This window comes from Phyllosticta citribraziliensis (assembly GCF_038025025.1).
Source record: "Phyllosticta citribraziliensis strain CPC 17464 chromosome Unknown J3D65scaffold_16, whole genome shotgun sequence".
Lineage (NCBI taxonomy): Eukaryota > Fungi > Ascomycota > Dothideomycetes > Botryosphaeriales > Phyllostictaceae > Phyllosticta > Phyllosticta citribraziliensis.
The window spans coordinates 283,808-302,439 of record NW_027117353.1 but is presented as its reverse complement, the minus strand read 5'-3'; the positions used below and the strand labels follow the sequence as shown (position 1 = coordinate 302,439).

At 57.1% G+C, this 18,632-nt stretch overlaps 6 protein-coding genes across 6 annotated transcripts; 3 read left to right on the top strand and 3 right to left on the bottom strand.

Annotated features, from left to right (window-relative positions):
* Nucleotides 1-1,302: 1,302 nt before the first annotated feature.
* Nucleotides 1,303-1,881, bottom strand: J3D65DRAFT_607773 (uncharacterized protein; the record flags this gene model as incomplete). The annotated part of the gene is made up of 1 exon (XM_066798525.1): nucleotides 1,303-1,881. One exon carries the CDS (start codon nucleotides 1,879-1,881, stop codon nucleotides 1,303-1,305), a length of 579 nt encoding a protein of 192 aa, XP_066649984.1.
* Nucleotides 1,882-4,726: 2,845 nt separating this feature from the next.
* Nucleotides 4,727-5,639, top strand: J3D65DRAFT_642282 (uncharacterized protein). The gene has a single exon (XM_066801969.1). The coding sequence runs from the start codon at nucleotides 4,784-4,786 to the stop codon at nucleotides 5,519-5,521; it is 738 nt and encodes a 245-aa protein (XP_066649983.1). The 5' UTR covers nucleotides 4,727-4,783; the 3' UTR covers nucleotides 5,522-5,639.
* A 169-nt stretch (nucleotides 5,640-5,808) lies between these two features.
* J3D65DRAFT_170189 (uncharacterized protein) lies at nucleotides 5,809-8,046 on the bottom strand. The gene is made up of 2 exons (XM_066794245.1): nucleotides 7,567-8,046; nucleotides 5,809-7,509 (listed from the first exon to the last, which is right to left on the bottom strand). The coding sequence occupies exons 1-2, from the start codon at nucleotides 7,876-7,878 to the stop codon at nucleotides 5,923-5,925; spliced, it is 1,899 nt and encodes a 632-aa protein (XP_066649982.1). The 5' UTR covers nucleotides 7,879-8,046; the 3' UTR covers nucleotides 5,809-5,922.
* Nucleotides 8,047-10,912: 2,866 nt separating this feature from the next.
* Nucleotides 10,913-11,689, top strand: J3D65DRAFT_607771 (ubiquitin-conjugating enzyme/RWD-like protein; the record flags this gene model as incomplete). The annotated part of the gene is made up of 3 exons (XM_066798524.1): nucleotides 10,913-11,016; nucleotides 11,099-11,428; nucleotides 11,575-11,689. 3 exons carry the CDS (start codon nucleotides 10,913-10,915, stop codon nucleotides 11,687-11,689), a joined length of 549 nt encoding a protein of 182 aa, XP_066649981.1.
* Nucleotides 11,690-13,156: 1,467 nt separating this feature from the next.
* J3D65DRAFT_607770 (uncharacterized protein) lies at nucleotides 13,157-15,694 on the bottom strand (the record flags this gene model as incomplete). The annotated part of the gene is made up of 3 exons (XM_066798523.1): nucleotides 13,157-15,155; nucleotides 15,218-15,444; nucleotides 15,497-15,694. The coding sequence occupies 3 exons, from the start codon at nucleotides 15,692-15,694 to the stop codon at nucleotides 13,157-13,159; spliced, it is 2,424 nt and encodes an 807-aa protein (XP_066649980.1).
* A 595-nt stretch (nucleotides 15,695-16,289) lies between these two features.
* Nucleotides 16,290-17,123, top strand: J3D65DRAFT_607769 (uncharacterized protein; the record flags this gene model as incomplete). The annotated part of the gene is made up of 1 exon (XM_066798522.1): nucleotides 16,290-17,123. One exon carries the CDS (start codon nucleotides 16,290-16,292, stop codon nucleotides 17,121-17,123), a length of 834 nt encoding a protein of 277 aa, XP_066649979.1.
* Between the last annotated feature and the right edge of the window lie 1,509 nt (nucleotides 17,124-18,632).

Genomic DNA, 18,632 nt, shown 5'->3' with positions numbered 1-18,632 from the left:
GCTTCTTCTTCTTCTCCCTCTTTCCGTCTCTCCAAAGAAAACCCCTCAGCACTAATAATCCAACCCTTACGGTTCAGTTTGAAAATTCCCCTTGTCATTTGCCTTTTCCCTTGCACCTGCATCTGCGCCTGCACTTGCATTACCAAGTTGCTCAGAAACACTTACTCTGCCTCTCGTCTCTAGCTAGCTAGCTTTCTTGCCCGTCTCTTTCTGCAACAGGCAGGCAAGCACGCAAGCAAGTACAACAAGAGATGTGACGAGAGCGCGGCGTGCAGACAGCAAAAGCTTCTCCCCATTTTCCTCCCTTTAAGCCAGGCGATGACGTTGCTTTCGTCATCTTCTCCGAATCGTCGACGTCGACGGTAGTTGAGGGGCTCCGATGTGGTAGTGGGCTACCTACTTGCTCGCCTACCTCCTAGACTAGAATGAAAGGGTTAGTCGGTTAGTTAAGCGGAGGAATCAGGCAATCGATTAGTGAATGGATGTTGCATTCGACCACCGTTCATGGCCTTCGATTGTGTAGCTACAAGGCACCGTTATTTACGTATTGTTTGGTATTGTACAACGTATGTGGGTAGAAGATGGCAAGAATCAATAACTACATGTATGTAATGTAGACTGAATGGAGACGAGAGGGAGGAGGAGGAAAGGAAAGGGAAGGGACAAGGTACCCCTCTCTGCGTTGCAGTCCGTCGGGTTGCGGGCAGTCGGGTCGCTGCGGGATCTCTTGGTCTACACAAGAAAACGTATTCATCTGGCCTCTCTGCCTACCGACCAGCATATGTACAACAGTACAGTACAGTACATTTCACAAGTACACGCCCACCAGCCAGCCGCCGCCGCCGCTCAATCGACCCGACCAAGCACATCATCCAGGTGGATGATGCATGGCGTCGTTGCTTCCTTCGGTTGCAGCGCCCCCATCCTCCATTGTCTAGTTTGCGGCATGCGAGAAGTTCATCACCGCGTGGCGTCAGGTGTATTGGCGCCGCCTGGGCTGGCCGCTTTGCTCGCGCGGCCCTGCCTCCCTCCTCGTTTCGTTTTCGTTTTCTTTTCTTTTCTTGCGTTTCGGTCGGCTGTCGGCAGCTCCCTCCTCCGTCTGCTGTGTCGACGTCGTCGTCCTCTTGTCGACCTCCACCTTACAAGCCTCATGCGACAACACGACACGACAGAACAGAGAAAAAGAGACTGGACCCACATCGCCGTGCTGTGCCATGCCATCTCGCCTGCCTTCCATGAGCGCATTCTGTTCGCCAGTCGCGGTTTGTTTCGCCGCTACCACGGTGGTAGCGGCTCAGATGCTCAGATCATGTGGGCGTGCCGGTGATGGCGATGATTCCGCAGCGCGGCGGCAGCATGAGGAGATGTGAGATGGCTGCTGCTGCGGCGTACGGGATGCGGCGACAAGCCCGCCGCCGTTCGCCTGATGATGATGCGTCGGTTGTGTGCGCGAGACAGTGAGAGGGAATTGGAAGAGGAGGCGGCAGCAGCAGCAGTCGAAGTGTGCAGTCCGCTCGCTAATCGCCCTCCCAACGCCAACTGCAACCCCAAAGACTCAGGGGGCAGCACCAAGTCTGCCCCGCCCACACTCCCACTCCCACTTCCCTCTCTACCCACGCCGCCCATCGCCGCCATCTCCTCCTCTTCTTCCATCACCGCACCGCCAATGGACCAAGACGCCGAAAAGCAAAAGGGAGAAGAGGTAGTGGCGGAACTGCCGGATGAGCGGCCGGCGCTGTGCACGCCGCAGGCGTAGCCGACGAGGACGGTCTTTTCTTGGACGGAGTGGCCGTACTGGCCGTACTGCGCGCAGGGGTCGACGGCGTGCTTGTGGTAGAGGCAGCCGCAGACGGCGTAGCGCTCGGTCAGTTGGTAGCACATTATGTTGCCTTCTCTCTGGCTGGCGGACTGGCTGGCTGCGTGTGGGTTGGTCCTCTGATGTAACGAAGAGCAGGATAGATGCTGAAGAGTGTTTTACTTTCGAGAATCGTATGAGTCGACGATTAAGTGACTGATGGGAACAGAACGCCGTCCTTTTCAAAGAGATGCAGAACCGGTAGTATGGAGTAGCAGAAGCGTGATGTGATGATTGACAACGAAAAGAGACAGACTGGAAACTCAGTGATGCCTTATATATATCAAAAAAGCGGTGCCGTCGCGTCGAACGGCACCACCGTCGAGAGAAGGAGACGAGCGAGGAAGATGGCTTAGCAAACGGCGGACAGAAGTGAACCAGTAGCAGTTCTTTGTGGACCATCATCCATCTGCAGCCCTACGTTTTGCATGGGCATGGCGTGAAGCCCTGCTGCTGCCACTGCTGCCGCCTGCCGCAGGTAGTTGTGAGATGGTGGATGATGCCGATTATCCAGCGGTACTGTGACGAAAGGAAAGAGACGGTGACGAGCAACAAATAGCAAGTGGACGGAGAAACGAGAGTCGTGGATACAACGGCAGGAACAAGGGAAGAGAGGGCAAAGCTGTCAGCATTGCGCGAAGGCACGGTCTAAGATAGGGCTGCAGGGGTGGGATTCACCACCGCACTTGGTCGCTCGCTGCGTCTGCCTGTGTGTCTGTCAGTCAGTCCGTCCGTCCCGTCGTAAGTCACGGTGTAAGAGGGCAAGGCAGCGACCAAGCGAGGGCATGGTGACATGGGATTGGCTCATGGGCCCCCGCCAGGAAGCTCGCGTCCGTCAGTCGCGTCATGACCGCAGCTGTCCGGTCGAGGGTGACAGGATGGGAGGAGAGGACCAGGACGAGGACGAGTAGGATGATGATGGGAGCAAGAGGCTCTCGTGGTTGCAAATCAATCCGTTTCTCCTCTCAGCGGGACCGGGCCGTCGCCAGATGACGAAGCAATTGATGAGCAACGAGCGGACGAGCGAGCCGGCACCGTCAACGACGACGACCACGACGACGACAATTTCTAATGCCGTGCATGCATGCAGGCGGCTCTGCGGGCCTCGCGGCGACCTGGCGGATGGGCGGGCTTGGTCATGATCATGCCGGACGCCCCAAAGTCGCAAACGATTGCCAAAACGACGTGCATCTGACAGGACAGGACGGCGCCGGCGGGCCCCGCTGGCTGGCTTGACGAAGAGCGGCATCAGAGAAAGCGACAGAGACGGGCGAGGGCAACCGACGAGAGCGCGAGCCCGACGGCCATCCGTCCGTCATCCATGGCGCGCATCAGCATCATCGTCATCATCACGGCCGCATGGCGCTGGCGAATGCTGCGACTGGCCAGCCAAGCGAGAGGCGCCTCGTTTTCCCGGCCGGATGATGATTCCATCTGACGGCACGGTGTGGATGGATGGATGGATGGATGGATGGATGGATGCCAAGCAGGTACCATAGCGGACGGCTGGCAGACCAGACAGGGCGGACCAGCCCCTCGAGGTTGTCGAGGCCATGAAGGAAGGGCGGATGCGGGTCAGTGGGAACGCGGCAAACGGAGAGGCTGGAGCAGCGCGTACGCGATTAGCACAGACAGGGTTGCGAGGAAGAAAGTGGGTGACAGAGACAAGAGAGCATGTAGATGGAGGCGGCGGTGGCTGCTTTACGTGAGAAGCAGCCGAGCTGGTCCGGCAGCGATGCCATTACAAAGAAGCAGTGCTTCCAAAGCGCATGATGGTGCTGGAACGAGATGGTCGAAAGCAGAAGCATGTAGCGCCGGCCATCGATGCAGGTTTGCGGTGTGAGACGTGGATGGAGGGTGAAGAGGGAGAGGTACGAGGTGGGAATTGAGGGCATGGATCGCCGGGGTCCCCCTGGATACCACCACCCCGGCTCGCATCAACCCTTCGTCTCTCTATGCCCACCTTTTCCCTCGGCCTTCTAATAATAGGCAACCGTCGACTTTGGTCTCGTTTTGACCTCGTACGTTTGCTTGCCGCTGACAGGCTGTGATGCGCCTTTCACTGTGCGGAGAGCATTTGGAATCTTGCTCCTCGTTGGTCTACTCGACGACAGTTCTCAAGGTATCAAGACAATCCAGGCAGCCATCCGCCAAGCAGCGTCTGCGCACCAAGGCAGGGCATCACGCAGTACAGGGTGCAGCGGCTCTGGCCGTCGTCGGCCTTGATACAAGACGCGTCAGACTGGCCAAGCTTTCAAGCAGGCAAACAGGCAAGTCATTGCGAGGTGCCCTCTGTTTCGAAACACGGCCAACAGAAAGGGCACAGGGCAGCGGTTAAATGTTCGTACTCATTCTCTCGCAGACGAGACAAGTCTGGACAGACAGCAAAGTGTGCCTGTCGTTCTTGGTTTTGGCCAGCCAACTAGGCGCGGCGCAGTGGCCTTTGGAGAATGGGGTACTGGGTCTTTGTACGTACATTATCTATCTTCGCTGTCGACGCTGTCTGTCTCCACGGAACGCAGCCTTTGAGCTGCGTGTGCGCATTCTAGACGGCGAGACAGAGAAGAAACCCCATTCCAGTCGACATAGCGAAGCATCCCATCTTCTGCCATCCCACCTATCATACGAGTGCCGTTCCCATTCCATCCCACGCCGTCGACAATGTCGTTCGTCTGGCAGCAACATGAAGCACTGCTGCACTGCGCTTTACTGCGCTGCGCTGCGCTGCACCCGGCTGACATGCCTACCATGCTCCTCTCACTCGCCACTGCACACGCACAATGACGCGCGACGCCCATGTCCATGCCCACAGCATCAGCACAGCTCACCTACCTTATGTACCTTACCCTCCTACCTGCCCGTCTCTGAAACCCGCGCAATGCTCATAGGCCTCTTTGCGCAAATGTCGGTGTGACTGTATCGTCCTCAATGTCACTGCTGCCAAACCACCTTACTAAGCACCTGAGCACCCACCTATCATATGTATGCGTAGGTATGCTTCTTCGCGCGTCACCGTGGCCAAAAACGTCGCGAACCCGCGAGCTCTGCTCTACTCTGCAGCACTCTGCAATGTCTCGTCCACCTCGGCATCACCCGGCCGGCCGGCTGCCTCCCTCACAACCCCCCTTCTCTCTCCTCTCCCATCACTGCCGGAAGGCAGCGGGAACAACCTACCCTGCAGCAGCAGCATCAGCTCCGACAGCTCGCCCACCCACCCAAGTGCACAGACGACCTTCTAGAAAAAGAGCTGACGCGTCATCCACGCATGCTGAAATACACAGCTACATTCATGGACTGCACACAAAACTGACGAACAGACGGTCGGGTCAGGAACAAAGAAGAGATTCAGTCATGGGTTGTATTTCTCAGCGTAGCCTGTGTATGGTTTATCGACATGTAGGTAGGTACTCAGAAAAAGAAAAAACTCGTCGGGGCGAAAAGGACTTGCGTACAGGACGTGACTGCTCACTCATCGACTGGCAAACCACGACACTTTCAGGAGGAAAAACGGCCGAGTTTCGACAAGAAGAAGAAAGAGAAGAGGAGAAGAAAAAGGCGTGGCAGAAGAGGAGGATAAGAGAGGTTTGTAAAAGGCCCACGCGCAATAGGATGGGGCAACTAAGAGCTCTGGGCGACAGGTGCGTTTTGAATGGATGCAGGGAATGAGCAAACATTTCCCTACGCCTCCACGCCCGATGATGAGTCGAAGGTGAAAGGATTAAAAAAGTGTCCAGGTGAAAGAAGTGGCGCTGGGCCCAAAAAGGAAGCACTAGGCTTCCCAGGAGAAAAGAAAACCCATCTCAAGCCATGTCCTCTTCCATGTGTAAGACAAGTCGCCATGTCCCTTCGTTGCACGCTCCTGCGGAAGAAAAGGAAACAAAACCAAAAACACCTGCTGCATGTGAGAGAGTCCCAGATGAGATATCCACGCTAGTATAAAGCAAGCCATCCCAGACGCCAGGCAAATATGCTGGCTGTGGGGAATCAAATACAAAAGGAAAGGGAGAGAAAAGGGCATTAGACAGTAATCGTCGTCAAAATTGCCCCAGACTGGGCCAACCCAGTCTTTACGAAAAGTCTTCGCTGACGGGGCTCTTGCGGCCATGCGAGCTCGCCGGGCTGGGGTAGTACTTGTCGAAATAACGCGAGCGGTCCTCGTTGACGCTGCCGCGGACCGTTTCCACATCCTCGAGCTTGGTCTTGTCGAGGTTTTCGCTCACGGCCTCGACCGAAGAAACCGAGTCGCGGGAGCTGAAGGATGATGCGCTGTCAATGGTGCTAGCGGAGGGACGCTCGGACGACGACATGGGCGAACGAGGCGAAGCGCTTGCCTCGTGCACAAAGTTGGGGTTCTCTGGATCGGCGTTGATGACAAGAGGGCCCTTGCGATTGCGGATAGGGTTCCGCGGAGGAAGCTTCGGCGCCGCTGGCTTGGTGACGGTGACGAGTCTGGCACGGATTGCCTGGGGCTGGGTGGCCTGCTGGACCTCTGCCACCACTGGCTCCTCCACATCTTCAAAGTCGTCATCGTCGTCGTCTGATTCAGAGGCATCCGGATCTTTCCTCGACGCCGCTTCCGCTTCGGCCTCCGTCTCGTGTTGTTCCACATGCTTCTCTTGCCGCACTCCCGACTGCTGAGTGACCTCACCCGCAGAACCCTGTTTCGGCAGGGGCTCGGGTTCGGCAAGGACGTCATCTTCCGGAATTTCCGCCATGACTGATCGCGTCGTCGCGGACATGCTCGGGCTGTTGATGGAATGCGTGTCGAAAACGTCTGTCTGGATTCCCATGTCGCACGTTTGTATTCCACGGTCGACTGTAGAGGTGCTCAGGGTGCTCGCTCTCCAACTGCTCCGCCGGCTCGTAGTCCTTATGCTGCGTCCGTCAACGCTCCGTCTGCTGAATGTGCTGAAAATTGGGCTCTGCGGGCTCGGGTTGAACTCGAATTGCTCGCTGGTAGGTCTCTTGTGCGTCCCGGCCTCGACAATATGAAATCCTTGCTTTTCTAATGCCAACACCCCATACGGATCAGGATCCATCTTATCCGGGACGCCAAAAATGTGGTCACTGTCGAGCTCGAAATCGCTCGGCGGGGGCTCGGAAGGTAGGAGATTCTGGTCGAATTCGGCATCTCCTTGCGCGGCTTTGATCGTCTCCATTAGGGTGCGGATCTCAAGAGGGGGATTTGCAACTTTGCCGGCCAGGATATCTGCCAGACCAAGTCTTTCGCCGTAGAATTTTTCGTTTTCGTCGGTCCGCTCAATGACAACGGTCCCGTCTATCTGCACGCCGGCGTAGAGACCTCTTGACTTCATGTAGTTGAATACGGGGGCTTGACGCTTGTGAACCTCGGTCTCGACGATGCCTCCGACGCCGAGCGGACCGGCGACTGCGCTCACTTCCCCGCCCAGTGTACATCGTACTTTTGCAAATGCTTCCAATGCTTGTTGTGTGTTGATGACGACGACGCAATCGTAGATGTCGACGCCGACTAGAAAACCGAGGCCGGCGGTATGCAGCATGATGCCCGAGGGAGGCGACCAGTTGCCATCTTCCATGCGTCCGACGAGAATTCCACTTCCTCCTGCGCCTGATATCCAGAGTCCGCTGCGCATGGTAGTGAAGATGGCGAGTCCTTTGGCGTTGCGAATTACCTGGGCCGACGTCAGCTTGGGCCTTGTGGAGGAGGGGCAAAGCGGGGGAGGTCAGACTTCAGCGGGAATCTTTTTGAGAACTTTTTGCTTTTGCTTAGGCCCGTCGATGGTGGTGAGCAGTTCCTCTTCGTAAAAACCATCTTCTGGGAGCGAGTCAGCGGAGGCAACATGGCGGACTCGACCAGGCATACTGCAAAAACTTCTGAGGATGCGGGCAGCCTTGTCGCTCTCCTTGTCGAGGGTCGTGGGCCAAAAGGCTTCGGAGCCCAGCTTGTTGGAGAGACGGTTGACGGGGGCACCGAGTTTGTCTGCCCAGCCCCATAGCTTGTCGAAGCTGGCCTTGCTGCCATGCTTTGTGCGCTGCCACATGGTGTCGAGCTATGGCGGCGGGCGAGCTCGCTCTTGGTGATGGGCGCAGTTAGGGCGTTGGGTCCATGTAGGAGGACGAAGGAAGGGCGGGGGTAGGGTAGTTGAAGGAAGGCAGGACAGGGACGCAAGAGGGAGAGAGGGAGAGGAGGAGGATGGTTTCACGAGGAGCGGGACGAGGAGGGTGGTGGCCGGGGAAGGCTTGTCAGTTGCGTGTTGCGGCGCCAGAGAAGAACGTTGGAGCTTGTTGACGTAGCAGGATCTCCTCGATCCTCTGACTTTTGCACTTTAATTTATGGCCCCCCTGCGCTCATCACCACCACCACCACACATCTACTGATTAACAACCCGTGATGGGAAAAAAATGCGCAGCACCGTCCGAGCCATCCGTCGCCGTCGTCGCCGTCGTCGTCTTCGGCTCCAGTCCCGTCCAGTCGACCGGCCGAATCGCTCTCGCGCCACAGGATGACCATCCGCCGCCGAGGCCCGCAGCATCAGCAGCCCGTGCCCTGCCGCCGTGCGGGCTGTGCCTGAACCTGAGCTTGAGCCTGATGAGCCTCGACTGTACGGGTCCAAGTCTGCAAAGCAAAGGCGGCTGGAATGTGATTGATTGCGCAACAAGCCAAACGTCTGGCAGCATTCCAGAAACACACATATCCACTTGAAACGCTGCCGGACGGCCTTCCCTGCCGCCTGATTCCACAATCCAGTGGCTGCTATGTCAGCACCCTCACTTCCGCCGCATTTTTTTGGCCTGTAACTACCAATTACCTCTCGTCATGCACCAGCTATTTGGCATCTCGATTTGCAATTCCCACCGTTCATGCAGTGCTGTCTGCGCTTGCACGAGCACAGCGCCGACGCTTCATGTCGAGCGGGCATATGCCGTTCGGAAACACGGACCGAACCATTGTCTGCCCCAGGTCAAAAATAGGTCGTCTTCTCCCTACGACAACTAGCCACTAGCCGTCCTTTTCTTTTGTTCTCTTTCCCTTCTCGGGCCAGAGGCGTCTCGCTTGGCCGTCTTCGTACGGGCCGCTGTCTGCGAAGAGCATGGATTGGCAGCCATGTGTCACGCACAGTCTGCTTGGCGGCAGAGCCTACTCAGACATCATCATCACCTGGCATACAAATGTGTATGCTGCCGCCGCTTGCGCTACCTCACAGATCCATCTCGTCGCTCTCCTTCAGGCGTCCTGAGTACTGGCACTGTCCTCACCACCGCGCTGTCGCCTGGATACGCGAACTTCATCTCCGCGACCAACGCGGCCTGCTGCGGGCATGGATGCTCCCCAGAGTCCTGCTGCCGTCTGCCGTCTAAAGATAGGTCGCTTGGTCTCAGACCAGCCTCATGATTTACGCCCTCTCGACTCTTCACGATGCCATTCTTAGCGACGGCTCTCCGCGACGTCATGTCGTCTGTTGCACCGACGGCGACGACAGGAGGTGTTGAACCACCCAGCGATGTTATCAATGTGCGCACTGCTGTCGACTCGCCCGCTTCTCCATTCTTAGCAATGAGCGGGAGATCTCGACGTCATGCTCATGGTCAATGGTACCCAATGTTGCATTTTCAACTCGAAAGAGACCGAGGCCACCAGCATGTTCATATGCTCAGCATCAGCATTTCCCCATTTGGTTGCAAAGATAATGTCGTCATATCTACGCGCCGTTGTTGTTGAGGGACTTCGAAGCAGCGTAATGTCCCCAGAAACTTTGCGCACTCATAAGTATCATGACTCGTTGTGGCCCGAATGCTCCCCATCCCAAGCCCTTCTTTGTGCTGTTCGACACGGCGTTCGCTATCAGCACAGTAGGGGCCGAAAGAAACAACACTACCCAAGTCAACTGCTGTGGTGTTGGCCAGCTTTCTGGGCGCAACTACTGTACAGTCATGATCGGCCGCTCTTCATGATATTCGTCTGCAGCAGCGAACGGAAGAATAAAGCCGTCAGGATGTATCAATTCTTTCGACACGCACTTTGCCAGCCTCGGGCTGTCTACTTGGCGACGCGGGGGCTCCCTCTACCGCCCATCTCTAACAGAGCAGGCAGACAATGCTCGCTTTGATTAGCTTCAAGACAATCGATGTTTGATTTTTCTTTTCTTTTCTTTTTTGTCATCTTCACGTACGAGTCTCAAGTTCTTTTTTGCTCTCAATGCACACGCATCGCATGAGGAGCGTAGGCCGAGGTCGACCAGATGATGCGTTGGGCTTGCCAGCGGGACTAGTCCGCAAACAGCAAGGAAGCGGATGGCTCACGAATGTCTGCAACCAACAAATCAGTTTTGTCTTTGTTTTCCGATTTGCTAGCAAAACGGCATCTCAGCGGCATCTCTTGACCTGCTTCCGCTTATTGCATCTACAAGTGGCACCACTTCTCCAACAGGGCAGTGCTTCTCGCGGTGAGGTGGACAAACATGGTGCGAGAGTCGTCTGACTTTATTTTCCGCAGTCGAGATTCAGGATCAAAGGTATTTCTATTTCTCTTTCTGCCGTACCAAGATCTCAGGGTGAAAAGTCGAACATTGCTTGGTCGTTTGGCCCGAAAATCATCATGTCGGCCGTTGCTATGGCGCAGAGCAGCTTTTGTTTTCCGTGTTGCGGTGCTGGATAGATGATTGGACAGTCGAAAAATGATTTGGATAGGCTCAGGGCCATGTGCTGGTGGCGAAGCCAAGGTGGAAAGAGTGCATCGTCAGTGTTGTCGGAAATAATTGTAGGGCAGCAACCTGTAGCACACGACACAAGCGCGTCGGTTGCGCGCTAGATCGGCGGCAGACAGCCGAGTAGGGGCGGGCGTTGCCCGGCGGGCCGGGGTTTTGGCAGACGGCGACAGTAAACAAAGACCTGAAGACCTTAGCTAGCGCCCGCAGCGGCACTGCTCCCCTGCACCTTTCCCTCGTTCAGACTTCCTACCACTCCCGCCTCTCGCGCAACCATCCTTACATTCCCGCCGCCGCATAAAGCTGTCTGTCGTGCAACGAAGCTCGACCACATCCTTCATCGACCTCCATCTGTCCGTCTGGCATCATCATGGACTCGGCCGTCAACCCCGCCAACAACCCCACCGACGCCATCCCCGAGGCCAAGCAGCCGTCGCCCGCTGGCTCCTCCAACAATGCCAATGTCACAAAGAGGTAAGCAGACAGCAGGCAGGGCACCTCGCCCATCGCGCAGCGGGGAGCGCCAGCGCTGACCAGTACTCGCCAAAAACAACAGGCTGCAAACCGAGCTCATGACGCTCATGATGTCGCCGTCGCCCGGCATCTCGGCCTTCCCCAACGAGACCAACTTCCTCGAGTGGACGGCCACGATCGAAGGGCCCGAGGGCACGCCCTACAGCGGGCTCTCGCTCAAGCTGTCGTTCGCCTTCCCCTCCAACTACCCGTACAGCCCGCCCACGGTGCTGTTCAAGACGCCCATCTACCACCCCAACATCGACTTCTCCGGCCGCATCTGCCTCGACATTCTCAAGGAAAAGTGGAGCGCCATTTACAATGTGCAGACGGTGCTGCTGAGTCTGCAGAGCTTGCTGGGCGAGCCGAATAAGTGAGCGCCCTTCCGTCGACCTCCTCCTCCACCACATCAAACAAATTCTGTTTTCCATGTTTTCCATTTCCCATCCTGCCCCTCCTCTCATCGGACGCAGCAGCAGCAACACCCTCCAAACAACCCAACACTAACGCCGCAAACAGCGCCAGCCCGCTCAACGGCCAGGCCGCCGAGCTGTGGGATACGGACTTTGAAGAATTCAAGCGCCTCGTCCTCGCGCGCCACCGCGACCTCAGCGACGAAGAGCTCGCCGCATGAACCCTGCCTTTCCCTCGTCGACGTCCTCCTCCTCCTCCTCCTCCTCCTCCTCCTCCTCCTCCTCCTCTCTCTCGTTCCTTCTTTTCTTGTTTCTCTCTCTCTCTCTCTCTCTCTCTCTCTCTCTCTCTCTCTCTCTCTCTCTCTCTCTCTCTCTCTCTCTCTCTCTCTCTCTCTCTCTCTCTCTCTCTCTCTCTCTCTCCCTCTCTCTCTCGGTTGCGCGCAAAAAATACCACGCGGATTAGCGGGCGGAGCTGGCTGGTTGGGGTCGTGATTGTTGCGTTGCATGCATGCATGGGAAGCGGCTGGTGGACTGGGGCTAGGCTAGGCTGGGCCGGGCCGGGCTGGACTGTGCTGTGACGGTGTCGGTGTCGTTGCGGAGATGCGCTGCCTCTTTTTCTTGCTTCGGGGTGCTGGTCTGGTGTGCGGGGGGGTTTTCTGGTTGCTGGGTTGATTTTGGGCGGTGGGTGGGTCGGTGGTGCTCTTGGATTCATTCAGGCTCGCTCAATCGGGCGAGGAAGGTCGTTGTCTTGTCCCTCTTCCTCTCGGTCTCCGTCTTTCTTGTTGCCGTTGGTGGTTGCGGTGGTGGTGGTGGAGAGCGTATGGGTGGGTGGTAATGCCCAAAAAAGACATTTCTATTCGCGTTTTCCTGCTGTTGCTTTGGTCGTCAGTGTTGGTTGGCGCTCAGCTGGTCGGCCGGCTGGTTATTAGTCCATTGGTTAGCTAGTCGGCGGGTGTGTGGATATATTGTGGGTGGTGCAGGACAAACAGATGGATCAACATTCTCTCTCTCACCGAGCACATGGGTACCAGAGTAGATAGATCTGAAAAAGCTTCGCGTGCTTAATGGCCTACGTGTCTACACATGCACATAGGTCAAATAGGGACAAGACACATTAGAAAAGTAAGATAAAGTCTTTTTCTTTCATCACACCATCATCATCAAACCCTAGAGCTCTACTCATCCACCCACCCTACCCCACGCCGCTCTTCTAGAAGAGAAAGAGCTAGAGACAGAGAAAGAGAGCAGTCGATAGAAGTAGTAACCAAGTAGTATGTAGCATGCTCCTCATGTTCGTGCCCGCTCATGCCTATGCTCATGTATGCCATGCTATGCCATGCCATACCATCCCATGCAAATATCCATGTCCCATTCTTTTTCTCCGTCGGCGTCCGTAGACTGCTGGCCGGCGCCAAATGTAAGTAAGTATAAGGAAATGAAAAGGAAGAAGAACCAAAGATCGCTCATCAGTAAATGCATCGACCATGTGCATGTCGGCGCGCTTCCAGCAGCGCGCGAATGCTCCCCGGTATGGCGCACTTCTGGCACACGCGTGAATGCTCCCCAGTGGAGCGCACCTCTGGCACGCGCGTGAATGCTCCTGAGTGAGGGGCACCTCTGGCACACGCGCGAATGCTCCCCAGTGTGGCGCACTTCTGGCACCCGCGCGAATGCTCCACGTTAGATCATCACTTTGTCCGCGCCGCCTGCACACCAGAGTAGATCTCACGCTTCATCTGCACCAGCTGGCGGTGCATCGTCTCAATCTCGCGCCGCTCGGCCTCGGTAGGTGGCTCCTCGCGGTCTGCTAGCCGCTGGTACCGATCGTAGTACCGCGTGTAATACTTTTTGAATAGCGCCGACATCTCCACCACGTGCGAGTGGTCGAGCGGGCCCGTTGGCTCAGGAGACTCATCGCCGTCATCGCGCAGCGACTGGGGTGAAGCCGTCGCGGCACCACCGCCATTGCCGCCGCCGCTGCTGCTGCTCCCACTGCTGCCAAACGCCGCGCCGACTCGTGCCGAGAGCGCCGCGAGCGGCCGTGATGATGAGCTTGTTGACGACACCGACGAAGAGCCCGAGTGGTTTGGTGTCGGTGTTTGGGTTGGCGCCTGTCTGTTGTTGGAGGCGGGCTTGGTGGGGGCGGCCAAGCGCTTGGGGGGATGAGATCTGGACGCGTCGGTGTCGGGATCTGGGGACTTGCGCTTCAGGCGTCCATCTGTTGTCATGGTAGAAGCGGATGCCTTGGAGCTCGTGCCATTCGCAGCTGCTGGAGCTGGTTTGCGCGGTTTGGCGCTGACGTCGGCCTTGCTGTCGCCGTCCAACTCGTTTGCCTTGCGTTTGAAAGTGCGCTCGGGCTGGCGGACGTCGCTGCGAGAGAGCGAAGGAGCCATACCCTCGTTTGCGCGGCCATTGGTGGACGAAGACGCAAACTGTTTCTTGTTCATCGGATGGTCCTTGCCAAGATCCGAGGCGTTGGTTGGGGGAGAAGCTCCTAGAGGAGACGGATTTTTTGGCTTGTTGTCCTGCACCCTCTTGGTCGATGTGAACGGTCTCTCGTTTATCTTGGATTGCATCTTTTTCGTCTTCATATCCTTTCTCGTGCCGGCGTTAGAAGCTGTGCTCCTTTGACTGGAGCTCTTGGAGGCAAATGCAGACGCTTCAGAACCATTTGTCTTGTCCGACCTTTCACGTTGACTTGCGTTGCCGGCCTTGCGAGCATCCTCCTGCTGATCTCTCGACGAGACCGACGGTGCAGGCTTCGCAGGAAGCGGGTTTTCTCGTTGACTTGGGACGGCCTTGGTTGTTTTTCGTTGAGTTGCAGCAGGTTTGTCGCCATCTGTCTCCCTTCCCGAACTCCTCGACGCGGTCCCCTCCTTACTAGCTGACTTGGCCAGTGGCTTTTTTGGTGCAGCTGTTTCCTTGTCTGCTTCGACAGTCTTGATTCCGGATTTCCTTGCCGGCTCCTTGACCTCCTCCCTGGTGCCTGTGGCCCTCTTTTTCGGCACAGCACTCTCCTTGCTCTCCTCTGCCTTTCGCTTCTTGGGCTCAACCTTCTTCGCCGGTGCCTTGAGCATCTTTTTGAGATTTTTCAGGGGCCCAACAGTGGGCGTTGTCTTCTGGGAGACTTCTCGGGGCTTGCCGATGGTCAACCTCGAAAGCGTCTTGCCCTTGCCCCTTTCATCCAAAGGCAGCAGCATTTGCCAAATCTTCTCCTCCGGACTCAACCGCTGCTTGTCGAAAGCACGAATGGCATTGTCAATGGCGGCTTGCCTCTCGTCCTGGGAACGGTATGGAAATGTCCAAACATCGAGCTCCTTGTATGACTTGCCTGTCAACTCCCACTCGCCATCTTTGTTCTCGGTTGCAATCTTTTGAAGCACGGCCGCGAGCTCTTGCTTTGGGGCACGGGTTGTGCGCTGCAAGTCGGCCAACTTTGTAGGTTTGATGGCGAGAATGTGCAAGATGGGCACCTTGATGGCCTTTTGTAGGGCAGACATGCGGCTCGAGGGCGGTGCGGAGGTGGGTGCAGATCCGGGCAACGGTGACGCGGCGGCGAGCGACGGGCTGGACTGACGGGACTGGCCCATCTTGGCCCCAAAGACGTTGACTCCCGGAGCCAATTTCTTTGGAATGCGCTTCTTGTCGGTCAGAGCACGGGAATTTTTCGCATCCGCGATGGCGACCCTGTCATAAGATGTCAGCTTACCCGACTCGCGTAACAAGAGCCCGTCTTAATGCTAGCGTACATTTTGGACTCTCGTTCTCTGTCCATGGCCGCCATATTGTTCTTAAAGGTCGCGAGGGCTGCATCGAAGCCAGCGGTGTTGTCCCGGGCTCTGTGCATGTCGAACCGGCTGACGAGGCCTTGGAACTCGTCGTCGTCGCTCGAGTCGGAGTTGGAAAGATAGAGTTCGGGGCGGTCAATCTGGTTCTTGGAGTGGAGAATGTGCTTTGTGTCGCCGTATTGAATGACCTGTACAGTTTTCCAGTCAGAAGAGTTCGACACGGGCAGCAGCAAGACGTACCGGGTTGTGGCCGAGCAGCAGCTTCGGAGGAGTGCCATTGCGGATGCTGGTGATGAGTTCGTCGAGGACGTCCTGGGTCAGCTCGAGCTGCATGGCGTGTCTGCCTCTGCTGGCGGGAGGGATCGACTTGGAGCCGATGTAAGTATCCGGAGCCCCGCTGAGGAGCATGCCGGCAGCCGCGTGGGAGGAAGACGCCATGGTGGGCTCGAGGCGTGACGGACAACGACGACGTCGACGACGAGGGTTGAGAGGGTCGGAGTCGGAGCGGAGAGGGTCGCGTTGAGGACGACAAGGAGGTGGTGAGAGGTTGGCGTCAAGCTGGCGCACCCGTGAGGGCAGCAGCACAGACAAACTGGGGCCGTGTTTGAGGCGTTGGCAGCGTGACTATGGTCGAAGTAGTGGTGGGGTGGGGTGGAGGGAGCAGCTTGGTGCGATGCACACGCAAGCAACGGGAGAGAGGGTGGTAGCAATGGCGGTGGTGGTGGATGTGAGGAATGCGGAGAGGGTCGGAGATGGATGGTCGAGGAACGTGTGTAAGGTGGCCAAGGTAGGCGTAGGCGGACTGGACGGTGGTAGCGCCGGTCACAGACGTCAGGTCAAAGGGCCGACGGGACGCGAAGGCGCTGGGGCGTGCAAGCCACGGGTGGAGGGCGCGAAACGAGGCCGTCCTTTGTGAGGAGTGGAGCGGGGGAGAGACAGCAAAAGGCAGGATCAGTCAATCGGTGCAGTCAGTCCGTCAGTCAGTCAGTCGGCCGGTCGGTCGATGGGATGGAATTGTCGCCATGGATGCGACATGGGGGAGGGACGTGGCACCGCAGTCGCAGTCGCAGTGCCCGCACGAGCTGGATGGGTGAGGTGGATTACAGGGGCCCAGAGGGCAAACTGCCGGCTCCCTGCCATGGTCAAGGTGGTTGTTATTGCACACGGAGAACAACGTCGCCAGCTGCATGTATCAGACGAGAAGACTGTCGCTGAAGTCGACGGCCGCCCAATTGCACCTCAACTCGCCCTCCAACAACAGCCTCGCCCCGTCGCCGACCTGAAGAACATGAAGCACTCACACGTCCCGTCACGTCGTAATCCTTGCATGCCGGGCTGCGGCTATTGCGGGAACAGTCCAGCCAAGCGGGACGTTCCACCTGCCGATCAGACTTGGACCTCTTCGGCTGACTCGACCAGACGGTGCAGCCAGGGCGACAACAAGACGGACGGACAGGCACGACAAGAAGAAAAGGCAGACTGGCAAAGACTGTGGATACATAGAATCTCCAAGTCCCCGACCACCTTCAACCCGTCTTCCCACCCACCACACCACCTCCCGGTCCCGTCGCCTCACCGTCACGTGTCCTCAGCTCTCCAGCCAGGGCCTCAGTCCACCAGCCAATATTCTTCACCACTGGCTCTGCACAACGGCCTCTGGAACCGTGGTTCGTCCAGATTCACGCTATCCGTCTCAGGTCACCAAACGGCCATCGACACCTTTCTCCTTTTGTGCCTTGGCTCCGCCGCTATTCTAGGTACTCCTACTTGCTTTTGCTTTTTCCCCGCTCAAAACCACTGCACACTCTCACTCACACCTCCCTCCGTCCCCCTCTGCGCTGCCCTGCCCTGCCCTGCGAGGTGCTGAAACTAATGTCCTTTTTTGTCCGTTTCATCACACGCTCCCCGATCGTCCCCGAAACCTAGGCAGCCGATACTAGAAACACCGTCAACAGTAAACTTCATCCTGTCAGCGCTACCAAAATCCATTCTACGTCATTGCCACTCGTCTTTGTTGCTTCTTTGACATTTTTCTTGTTGATCCGCGCTGCCGTTGTTTGCTTAAGCCGTCTGGTTTCTCCACCATTTCAAAAAATACCTCCTGCTACATGTCACAAGCAAATCTCTCCGTCCGAACCATGTACTATACATCACCACCAGCTTGCCCAGCCGCGGCAACCACCCAAACACGTTCCCGACGCCGTCTGTCCGTCTCTGCAACGCGTGCTGCTGCCGACATGGTGTAGTTGCGATTAGCGCCCTTTAGCTTTGTCTTGGTTGCGCATCGTTCGGTCGGCCTACACGTCGATCTCTTGTGCTGTTTTGGCGTTGCCGTGGGAAGACCCCGTTAGTTCCTTGGACACAAGAGGCGGCGGGTCCGATGCGGAGGACTGCGATGTGGAATCCTCGGCGCTCATGTGCTTCGGCATCACTTGTTTCGCATGTGTCGTCACAAGAAGGACCCTTTTCAGAGCTTGCCATGAACTGTATAAGAATACTAGCTTTGCTTTGTGGGAATTGAACGCTATTCTAGTGCTCTCTCAAACCCCCAAATACACCTGCAGGACTACACACAAGAGTCTCGACTCCAGCGCTCTCCCTTATCGACGCAGCGCAGCGCAGCGCAGCGAGTTTCAAACCAAGCGCAAAGTCTCATGTCATCCCACCTCGTGTCCTGTCCGCCATTCAGCTCACCAACCAACACGACGACCCCTTAATCCAGCGGGCATGGACGACCATAGCAGACGAATGGCACCACATCCGCCCCGCCGCGCCCCATCTACCGACCCCGACTCGGATGCGACGCAACGCGACACTTCCCCGGTCCAGGCTGGTCCCTACACCAACCAACATGGACACCGACGCCGATACCGACACCGCTCTTCTCGCCAGAGGCTTCTTTATCGCAATGCAAAGCCGGTGTCGGTGCCCATGGCTCGCGATGCGGAGGTGGCAGCGATTTGGAAGTGGCAGTGGCAGTGAGTGGCATGGGCATCGAGTGGCAGTGCGGTGGCTGGCAGCAAGGCGGAGCGGGACGCTCATGGCGCCTCTCAGAATTCGAAATTCCGGCCATAATTAGCACCAAGCAGTGAGGTCGCAGGACAGCGGCTAGTACTAAAATCCAAGAGCGGGTAGACGGGCTTCACCGCCGCAGGCAGGACCGCAACGCGAACGCGTGCTTGAGCGCTGGTCGGTGAGTCTCAGGCTGTTGATTCATGGCCGCAAGCGGACCGTGGGCGTGGGCGTGGGCAGCGGCGGCGGGCGGCGGTGCGGAGCGCTGCGGTGTCCGACGAGCCGCGGAGCGGTAAGAAGGCAGTACGAGTGTCATGGAGCCTAGGTGGGATACCTGTCTGGGGTATGCCGTTCTCGAGCAAGC

Excerpts from the sequence above, each read along its gene's own strand:
- J3D65DRAFT_170189 (XM_066794245.1), bottom strand. The coding sequence starts at position 7,878 with ATGTGGCAGCGCACAAAGCATGGCAGCAAGGCCAGCTTCGACAAGCTA. Across the intron at positions 7,510-7,566 it reads TCAAAAAGATTCCCGCTGAA|GTAATTCGCAACGCCAAAGG; the intron begins GTCTGACCTCCC and ends ACGTCGGCCCAG.
- J3D65DRAFT_642282 (XM_066801969.1), top strand. The coding sequence starts at position 4,784 with ATGTCACTGCTGCCAAACCACCTTACTAAGCACCTGAGCACCCACCTA.